Raw genomic sequence first — 11,322 nt, forward strand, 5'->3', positions numbered from 1 at the left:
CATGGAAATAGATATGTTTAATGCCATACTGTGGAACATTTTAGACAAAGCAGCAACATTTCCATGGGGATGAGCAGGTGGCAGGTTTCACCGCTAAAGTAAAAAGAAAAAAAAAACATTCTGCACCTTTAAAAACAAGTGCTGAACGTTATTTTAAATGGATTTCACTTTCCCAGATTACCCTGTCATAAAAGTACAATGGCATTTCCATTGATCTGTTTCCTCTGTTTGTATTTCAGTCTGAACCAGCATCAGGATGAGGGCCGTCTGTGGGATTGTGCTCAGTGTTCTCCTTTCAACAGGTAAAGTCAATTTATTAGATCTATTTCTGGATTATTTGTCAAATGTTACAATAACCTATATAAATCCTATTTTGTTTTACAGCACTGTCTGTCCCTTTACAATGTAAGTATTTTTTGCTGTTTTTTCTCTAGTTTTACAAATTTTACAAGATTAGTCATTGGATTTTATGGCCCCATGAAGCAAAAAATTGTTTGTCACATACACATGCACATAGTAGTTCTTATACCCTCTAGCAAGTAGCAAGTAAACACATGCACCAGTAGATTCATAAATTCAGCTCTCTTAGCCTATTTAACATTCACTGCATTTTGTAAAAAGCAAATTATATTAAAACATGCTCCTGTAATTAAAATTTGACATCTAATCACAAATCATGTTTGATATTGCCAGCTTCATAATTGCTATTGGCCAAAGAGTCTCATTGTGTTCCACTCTCCAGACCTTGCTCCATCTGTCATTGGCTCTGTCCTCGGCCAATCAGAGATTTTTTACAGCCAAAAAACACAAACCGCCCCTGTCATCTTATTAACATAGGCAGTTTATTTTTGTATTTCCCTAAAAACCTTGAAAAAAGAAAGTTATGCAGCTAACAGTGTACATCTTTTTCCTGTAGCGTCTGAGGAAACTGTGACTCTCTTCTATGGGGAGGACTTCCACATTTTGCTGCGCTCTCTGAATGTGGAGGTGACGTTCCGAAACAGGACAGCCCCGCGCACCCAAACCTCGGACGAGCCTTTGATGCGCGGAGGGAAGTCTGTGAGCGAGAGGGCCCAGCTGAACAGCCGCCTTAATTACCTGATCATCGAGTCAGTGACGGAGGCGGACGAGGGGCTCTACACTGTGAAAGATCCAGAGAAACCAGAGGAAGCCAAACACATTACTCTGATAGTGAGAGGTAAGACAATTCACACTGGGTAGATATAATAGTAACAGGAGTAATAGTTATTGCTGAAGTAAAAATCAAAATCAAAAAACTAAACTAAAAATACATACAAATATACAGTATTTACATGGCCAGTATAAATCAGATAACTAGAATAATCAGAAACCCCAATAATTAGATTTCACGCACAAAAGAAGTCTGATCATCAAAAATAATTGCCGACATGTGTTCCTCAATGTTTTTTTTAGAGAATTTTAAAATAACATAATTCATTCTTTAATCTTTTCTTTCCTTTTTGTCTTTGCCACATTAGTTTTGCATATTTTTCCTTGTCAAAACCAGAGATGGGGACTTGCAAGTTGTGACTTGGACTCGAGTCTGACTTGAGTCACTATTTTTAGGACTTGAGACTTGACTTGACAAAATGGACTAAGACTTAGGGCTCGACTTGGACTTGAAGGTCAATGACTTGGGACTTGACTCGAACTTGAGGCCTGTGACTTGAGAAGACTTGAGAAGCACTCTTAAATCTGAATTCTTAATGTTCCAACCATAATGATTCTCATTCAGACATTTAAAAATTAAAATTTGCATTTCTACAACTCTTATATAAATATACCATGACTTTTTAAGAACAATTTAGTTTAAAATGCATATAAATTGCAAGAATCTAAGCTATATTTGGTATTTTGGTTTAAAGACTTGAAATGACTTGAAGCTCAAAGCAGACGACTTGGACTTGACTTGGACTTATGGGCCAGTGACTCGAGACTCGACTTGGACTTGCCTGTATTTGACTTGGGACTTGACTCGGACTTGAGGTCAAAAACTTGAGACTTACTTGAGACTTGCAAAACAACGACTTGGTCTCACCTCTGGTCAAAACTTACACAGGTGTGAAAGAAAATAGCTTTTATGGGTAGTTTATGTAAGGATTAGTTCTATTTAAATCACAAACAAATTTTACATATCACCAACCTTTTACCCTGATATTAATTGATATTAGTATGTTCAGCAAGAGAGAGGAGTTTCCCTGAGAGAAGCAGGAGACGAATCAATGCTGTGTCTGCCTTTGTTTTAGCTCTTGTCCATCAGAGTCCTCAGAGTCTAGAGCAGGGGTCTCCAACCTGTACCTCGGAAGCTACCAGTCGCTCTCCGCCCCCTTTCAATTAGCTCGCCAAGGGATTACTGAATTATATGTATTGTGCTGAATGAAGTAAAATTTGATTGATTGAATGCCTATTACCATTGTACCATTTCGATGCCTAACTTTGTATACTAATAAATAGGGGTGTAATGATTTCCAAGTCTCACAGTACAATATTTTCACGATATACATCTCACTGTACGATATTTATTAAGATATTTTGTGGAGGCAAACAAAACTGTTAATATGCTATTTTTTCCTCTTAAAATGCCTTGACCAGACTTAATCCAAAGACTTAAAAGTGTTTAGAACTGTTATTTCTTCTTCTAGTCTGCACTGAAATGGAGCAAAGGATCATGGTCTATGTAGTTCCCTTTGTCTTTTTTTTTTTTTAAGCTATTGCTGCACCATAACTCTTAATTTAAGCAAAGAGACTTGGAATTCGATGTTTTGATGGTCCAGGATATTATTGTGAGAACTTTGACGATACAATATCACGATATTTCGGTTATTGTTACATCCCTGCTAATAAATGGATAAGAGTTTATGTTTTATAGGCATCTAACTGTACCGTGACTCTTCTATTCAATTTTTTGTGATTGCTAAAAGTAGTAACTCTTTGGCATTTTCGTTTTGTAAAAGTGTCTCAACTGAGGAAAAAGGTTGGAGACTCCTGGTCTAGAGAGACATATACGGTGTTGAAAAAGCCAGTATGTTTCATTGGTGGCACAAAAAGCATCACTTTTGGACACATAGATTTAATGATCCAGTACTGATCCCTGGGGTACACCTCTTATAATACTTTCCCATTTCAACCAGTATAAATATCTATATATGGAACGGCGTGGTATGTGTTTATTTATACAGGGACAGTGTACAGTGCAACATTGACCAAAGAAGGAAAAATGCCTTGTACCAGTCCAATGAGATTCATCTGGTCTTCCGATATTTTATGTTATTAGGTTCTTTTTACAGACCAAGAGTTTGTATTCATACCTGACAGTTTCGACTGCTCACTGCGGTCTTCCTCAGAGTCACGTGATGTTGCTGTGACGTGTCCGGTCAGCTGATTTATACAGGTTTTGGCGCTGTCTTCCTACCGGTGGAGGCAGGACGAGAGCGCCATCTGCAGTCCGACTTTCTCAGGACAGTATCCCAGATTCCCAGGTGTGTGAGAGTAAAAAAGCCCCCTCATCCCGGTTTATCGTCCTGTGGGCACGTTTCCGTATTTCGATGGCCTCTTTAATCCAGCGGGGATGTTTATTTTCCTCTGTCCCAATGATGTTTGCTCCATCCCGGCGCCAAAACATGTATAATTCAGCTGACCGGACACGTCACAGCAACATCACGTGATCACTTTTGTTGTTCATCTTGTTGTGATTATCTTTGAACTCTGTTTTTTTTTTTTTTTTTTCCCCTCAAACTTTTTTATTATATGTCAAAGAGTCAAGTGTGTGTGTGTGTGGTTGTGTTGATTTTGTTGTTTTGATGCTTTTTTGAATTTTCGTATCCTACTGTCTGCCCTACTGCATCTGTGTTGTTGTGTGGACCCCCTCGAAAACAAAATGGCAAGACATCTCAAGGGGCTTATCCTCCAAATAAATAAATTCTAAATTCTCTGAGGAAGACCACAAGTGAGCATTCGAAACTGTCAGGTATGAAAAACAAACTCTTGGTCTGAAAAAAAAATGCTTTGTACCAGGTTATAGCAAAACATCCTAATTTCGATCTCTAGTCTCTGGAAAGGTTGATGTTACAGCGTCGAAAACTGAATCTGAAAGCAAGCGGATACTTGACCTGAACATCGTACTTACAAATTCTATTCAATAAGGAATAAGGAAAAGCCCAGATCAAACACAAACCCTACTATAACTATTCAACAGCTCCATCCTGCACGTATAAACACAAACACCCGGTAGTCTGCTAATTCATATAAAGTCTAGACACTCAAATAAATTAAGTGAGAGGAAAAAAGAAGATGTTTAACTGTGTTTGTGACTCATCCTATGAAATATAATCGATTTGCTGATGCTGTCTGCTGCGTTAAGGTCAAAATGTGTCCATGAAAGAACTCATTCACCTCTTGATGAACGTCATTGAGGCTCGGCTGTTGGCTGCTCTCATGCTACTGCACTCCACACATCATTTTCATATAACTGTCAGTAGCAAGCTTGTAGGCCTAGTCTGTGTCAGATAAGAAAAAGTATCAGGAGAGGATTTGGGATTATCAACCAGCTGAAGGCCCTGTTTTTTTTCCATGTTGTGTTTGTGCAAATTTGTCTTGCCCGAGTACAGATTTATTGTATAAGCTGTTCTTGAGGTCAAAATAACATGGCTGTGTACTGTCTGCGTTTGATTATAGTGTTTTATTGTCAGAGAATTAGGAAGCTTCACGATTAGCATGCTAGTTGTTGACAGCAAAACTGCACTGGTCTCTGAAAGTTGTGAAAAACATTTAGAAACTCAGCATGGTGCACGATTACAGGGTAGCCACGGGGTCTTAAATTTCATGTCCCTAAATTAAGGCCTTAAAAAATCTTAAATTATGTTGTACAAGTCTTATTTTTTTTCACGAAGGTCTTAAATTTCATTAGGCTTTTTTTTTGTATACTCAACCGGGCTGCAGTGCGATGTTAAATGGAGGAAGGGAAAACAATCAGTAGAGTGGAGGAAGATGTTGGATGGATCATGGGGAAGTGTAGGTTTTTTTTCCACAGTGGCTCTTAGATTCTAGATAAAGTACCGGTGGTTGGTGGGTCATTATAAGAATTGGATCCGGTGTTGGATGCGATGTTGGTCTTAATTTTCATTTAAGTGGTCTCAAAAAGGTCTTAAAAAAGTCTTAAATTTGGGGTAGTCAAACCTGGAGAATCCGTGTGTCGTTCGTTACTTCGTTTTTCAATATAAAACCAAAAATAAGAAAATGAAAAAACAACAGTTTTCTTCATTATTTGTCTCCAAAACCAAAATGAAAAAACGGATAATGATTCGTTTTTTCAGTTTTCGATTTTGTGTTTAAAATGAAGAATGGAAAAAACGGATAGCGACCGTTTCCCGTTTACATGACTTCCGTGACTGCGATGATTTCTGCACCGCATACGGACTGAACCAGGACTGATCCAGGTCCGGGAACAGACCGGAACCAGACCAGGACTGAGACCGGAACCAGACCGGGACCAGACTGAGACTGAGACCACCAGGACTGAGACCGGGACCAGACCGAGACTGAGACTGAGACCAGACCGGGACTGAGACGGGGACCAGACCAGGACCACAACGGGGACTGAGACCGAGACCAGACCAGGACCAGACCGGGACCAGACCAGGACAAGACCAGGACCAGACCACGACCAGACTGGATCAGTCCTGATTCAGTCCGTATGCAGTGCAAAAGTCCGTCATCGCAGTCACAGAAGTCACTTAAACGGGAAACAGCTGTTATCCGTTTTTTTCCATTCTTCATTTAAACACAAAATCGAAAACTGAAAAAACAAATTATTATTCATTTTTTCATTTTGGTTTTGGAGACAAATAATTAAGAAAACAGTTGTTTTTTTATTTTCTTATTTTTGGTTTTATATTGAAAAACGAATGATACATGGATTCTGGAGATGCCTTGAATTAGAATGCTTGGAAGGCTTAACTTTGGATCACTGCAAACCGTTTGAAATGAACTAGTTCTGCAAATTTTTTAAGACAAATTTAGTACAACCCCTTTTGAATCACATTTTATTTTAAAACCAGTGCAGAGATTTCATAGATACAAAACTCGTCAAAATCATGATTTTCATGTTCCAAAATGTGTTACATAAAGAGGTCAGTTTTGCTACGATACAGAGGCTGGAAATTTTGGAGCAGTTTTCACATCTGGTTAGTGACGGCAGATCAGAGGCGTTGTTTAAAAAGAGTTTGAGGAAATGTTTGATATTTCATGGTAATGTTTGATAATCTTACAATTGTGGATGTTTCATTGTTTTAATCCATGTTTGAATCGAATGAATTTAATCCATGGTGTTTAAATGTAACTTTATATATATATATATATATATTTTTTTTATGCACAGCAATAATGTTAAATTTTTAATGTATTCATAAGGTCCTTTTGGGTTTTTTTCCTCTTCCAGCACCTACTTTTTTATCTAGAGTCTTTTTTATTGTTATGTTATGTTCAAAATAAGTAAATAAATAAATGTATAAAAAAATACCAAATTAGGCAACAGAAGCGCATGTATAGGAGTCTTCTTTTCCGCCGTAATCACAGGTTATATCCAGAAAGCGTTGAATGTTAAATGTGGCTCTCAGCAGTGTGTCTGTAGCGAGGTGATTAGACATAGATTTGCATTAGAGAGAAAGAGAGAGAAAGCTGATGGTGCAGAGCTGCAGAGCTATGCATGAAAAACCCTGATAAAGGTGACTGCAGTACCAGGCTTCTTCTTCTACTACTACTGCTGCTGCTCTGTATCCATTTAGTATTATAAGTACTTGAGCAGACAGGGACTTACTCTGACGTGTAGTTATTTTATTATTTATTATTTTGATTAGAACTAGTGGAGCTGAAAACTCAATAGACAGTGTTATATAAAGCGGATTAGAGCTATGGAGCCGTTCCTCTCTCAAAACGTACCTTATTTCACTGGCTTTTAACAAGTGACATGTACGTTTCTTGTTGTTGAGTATCTTTATTTTTTTGTGTATTGTGTTTGTATTGTGTATTTTGTTGTACTGCGATTGTCCTTGTCTATCTTGTGTTTTTGTACAGCACTTTGGCCAGCTGTAAAGTTTTTAAAGTAAAAATAAGATGATGGTCAAAATAATATTAGTGTAGGTATAGAGACTAAAAATGTTTATTTAAAAATGGGGGGTAAAAAAAAAAAAGGAAATGCCTTTAAAATGATGCTTTAAGTTTATAATAAATAGTAAAAGATGATGAAAGGAAATAATGATAGTGAAAATAATATTAGTTTAAGTACAGAGACTAAAAATGTTTATTTAAAAATGAGAGGGAAAAAAATAGGAAAGAGAGAGAAAAGGAACTTCAACTATAAATAATATAAGGGGGCCAAGCGGTGTGTTTATGTTGGACTACCACATTAATTTTGTTTTATTTAACCAAATTTGTGTCAGTGTGTGTGGTCGAGAGGAAATGGGGGAGCTTTTTTGTTGTTTTGTATTTGTTGTGGGTGCTGCTTTATGTTTTTGTGTTTAGTTTTTATCCTGATTATTGTATTTTGTTAAAAGTTATATTCTGTTGTCCTTTTTAAAGTGCTTTATAAATGAAATTGGTATGGTATGAAAACAGAAAATATCTATGTGATTTAAAATGGCATGAACTGATATAATATCTGAGTAGTAACTTCAGTTTTTTTATTGATTTTTATCTTACTAGAAATGGTTTGACTTTTAATCAAATTTAAGGTAGTATCGATAATTTAATAAGATGATCCGAGGTACATCTGGTTATTGCTGAATTTGAATGTAGCTGCTGTATGCATTTTTCTAGTCTTCGTCATCTTCATCAATATTAAAAGTGCCACTTGAAGACAATTGATTATTTTCATATTTTAATTTAGGGTAAGGCATTTCTAAGTACTTTTTACTTCAGCCTAAACACTTTCGGTCATGATCTATGGGGTTTTTAGTCTATGTTTTGTTTTCTTTTGTTTTGTAGTGCTGCAAAATGACAGAATAAACTACTACTTCTGCTAAAAATCTGGGTCAAAATGGCACTAAAATAATAATAATTTAAAAAACAACTTGTTCTTCTCGCAAATATTTTTCCGCTCTTGTAATCGAAACCCATCAAATGTCAAAACTACTGTGACTCCTAGTGGATGTTTTTCTAAACTCATTTGATTTTCATTTAACAAATTCTTGTGTTTTAATTTTTGTAATCTTTTTTTCCAAATCCTCCAATTTCTGTGATGCATTTGCCTTTAACTTTACAGCATCCAGAGCTCTTAATGTTTCTTCTTTGTATTGATTTGTGCCGTAATTTCATTGGGGTCAGAGGTCTTATTGCAGTAATTAATCCTGTTTACTTCCTGTTGTTCCTTCAGATTGTTCAAACGAGCAGACGGTTAAGTATGGAGACAATTACCATATTCCTCTGGACCTGCCCCCTTCTCCTCCTGCTCCCACCCTCACCGTGGAGTACAGGCCCATCTCTGTGGAAGCCAACCAGACCTCCAAGTGAGTCAAAACTAGACTGCAATATAGGTTAAGCGAATATATTTTGCCTTTTAAATAAATTGCTAATCATGAGCATAATAAAATACTGTTTACAATTAATTATGCATATTAGTAACTATAGTAATCTGAGTTTTCAGTCCTGCACAGCTCACATGTCAGTTTAGAGATGACTGATTTACAAATGGTTCCTTCTTATGCAAATTACAATCCATCCGATCAATTCTGAGCCTCCCAAATAAATTCAGTTTAGAAATTGGAGGATAAGTCAATAATAGTATGGATTATTGATACTTTGCAGCTGATGTCATCAATGTTCCCTGGGGAGTGTGATACTAACTGCAGGCTCAGCTCTGGAGAACTGATGTAGCTGGAGCTGATTCGTGCAGTTAAACAAGTCGCTCTCAAATAACAGTCACAAGAGAGCATTAGCCAACAGTTTTTCAGTTTGTCACTCTATGGTGGCCGCACCGGCTTGTCAAAGCCTGATCTTGCCAGATCTTAGAAGCAAAGCAGAGCGGGGTCTCTGTAGTACTTGGACGGGAGACCACTGGGAACATCTGGTGCCACAGGGGGGCGCCAGTGGCTAAAACTGTCATTGTGTCCTTAGGCAAGACACTTCACCCACATTGCTGAGTATGAGAGTGGTGTGTGTGTGTGTGTGAGTGTTGGTGTTGGTCAGAGGAGCAGATGGCGCAGATTAGCTTCCTTGCTTCCATGAGTCTGCCCCAGGGCAGCTGTGGCTACTATAGTAGTTTACTGCTACTCAGTGTGGAGTGAAAGAATAATAAACTGTAAAGCACTTTGGGTGTTTTGATAGGCGTTTTATAAATGTATTTAATTTAAAAATTAATTAATTAACAGGACCCTGAACGCTCGTACAGATCACAGGTTCCTGAAAATGTGTTTTAAAATCCATTTTGTATTTCTTCTTGAGTTTTCAGACAATCTTAAATCTTTTTTTTTCTCTGTTTGCTAATGTGTGCAGTGTGTCATCACATTAACTGCAGAACATTCTAACATAGAGATACACGTATTATTCTGGCAGGCGCCTCAGGTCAATTCCAGCCTGGACCAACAGACTCAGGGACAGCTTCTTCCCCAAAACTGTCGCCATACTTAATGAGAACTGTTAATTTGTTTTTTATTTATTATTCTTGCACTTTGACAGAGCAGCTCTGAATTTCATTATACTATTGTATAATGACAATAAAGGCTTTCTATTCTATTTCTCTTCTACTCTATGTAGAACACACCAAGCATAATGTCACTGCAAAGAGGCCATGTCCTAATTATTGTTGCTTCTTTTATATAATGTATGAGTAAAACGCAACTTTGTTCTGTTCTATAAATGAAATACATCTAAAATAATTAAAATTGTGTGTCTAAAGTTACAGTCAAAAGATCTGAAGTAAAACGCCTGTCTCTTCCCTTCAGACCGGCCCTGGTGTTGCTGGCCGCCTCAGGGACGCCCAGAGACGGATACCACGACCGAATCATCATCGGGGAGAAAATGCTTACGCTCAGAACAGTGACCGGGGCAGACGAGGGCAGCTACACCATCAGAGGAGCCAAAGGAGAGATCATGACCAAGATGTGTCTCAATGTGCGAGGTGAGTGCTCTCAAACTGAAAACACCACCTTGTGATGTCATATGGTAATACAGGAAGTGCTCCACTGTGTTTTTAAACTCCATACACCTTCAGTAAAATCATTTGGATGATTTCAGCCCTGGAATTGCCCATTGTCACTGAATTAAAGATAGTTCTTAACTTTAAAACTACCGCTTCATGGTGGAACGGAGTATATTGAGCTTTAGAGATGTAGACAGACTAATAAATCAGGATTACTCAAACATGTGTGAATGAAACAAAACACAACTCCAGGTCTGTTTCTGATGAGATAACGGTATTATAAAATGACATAAAGCTCACAAGAATCAATTTCGGGTATCACAGGATTTACTTTAATGGAGACACTGTACACAAAGTAAACTTTTATGAGCTTTTAACCGTGGAGCTTTTCACCTACAAAGAGCTTCCCACAACCTAATGATGATACCCAGTGGAATTAAGCCTTTTCAACTTATGTGAAAGGGAATACCTAAATATTCAGACAAACATGAGCGAATTGGGTGCAATATAAAAAAAACTTAAAGGGACCATAACTGTTTTTAAAGGGACAGTTTAGAATTTTGGACATATGACCTCATTTCCTAGTGAGCCAGAGTGTTGGAAACGTGTGGAGACACTTTTTAAAATATTCCATCCAGTCGTTGTATTTGCAGAGGTCGCTGGTGCTAGACTAGTGCATGTCAATGGCCATAGTTATCCTGCCACTAAAAACAGTCTTACCCACTCCACAAAACACCCGAAGCAAATCTATTATTACATCAGACTGTCGATGTAAATGTCTGTGTTGATAGAATAACGTTTGAAATAAAACTAACCTTGCGTCGCATGAATCGTCGTATGTTGAGGGACTATTTTCTCGTATATCAGTCCGTCGCTGCCAAGCTTTTTATCAGGAAGTACAACTCACTGCTTCTGCTCAGACATAAATCCTTCAAATGCAAGGTTGGTTTTACTTCTGAAATTATTCTATCGACACAGACATTCACATCGACAGTCTGGCGCAATAATAGATTTTCTTTGGGTGTTTTGTGGAGTGGGTAAGACATTGACATGCACTAGCCTAGCACCAGTGAACTCTGCAAATACAAGGACTGGATGGAATATTTACACAACTGTCTCCACATGTCTCCAACACTCTGGCTCACTAGGAAATGAGGTCGTATGTCCAA

At 37.7% G+C, this 11,322-nt stretch overlaps 1 protein-coding gene across 1 annotated transcript in view; it reads left to right on the top strand.

The window, feature by feature from the left end:
• The first annotated feature begins 256 nt into the window (after window positions 1–256).
• The window catches only part of si:dkeyp-77h1.4 (uncharacterized), a 22,769-nt gene continuing 11,703 nt past the window's right edge, over window positions 257–11,322 (top strand). Inside the window, exons 1-4 of the mRNA XM_055163912.1 lie at window positions 257–302; window positions 917–1,198; window positions 8,390–8,522; window positions 9,957–10,132. Of these exons, the coding sequence (XP_055019887.1) occupies window positions 257–302; window positions 917–1,198; window positions 8,390–8,522; window positions 9,957–10,132 (637 nt within the window). The remainder of the gene's footprint in view (window positions 303–916; window positions 1,199–8,389; window positions 8,523–9,956; window positions 10,133–11,322) is intronic.

This window comes from Boleophthalmus pectinirostris, unplaced genomic scaffold, assembly GCF_026225935.1.
Source record: "Boleophthalmus pectinirostris isolate CB_2022bp ecotype Guang Dong unplaced genomic scaffold, ASM2622593v1 HiC_scaffold_6, whole genome shotgun sequence".
NCBI classification, from domain to species: domain Eukaryota; kingdom Metazoa; phylum Chordata; class Actinopteri; order Gobiiformes; family Gobiidae; genus Boleophthalmus; species Boleophthalmus pectinirostris.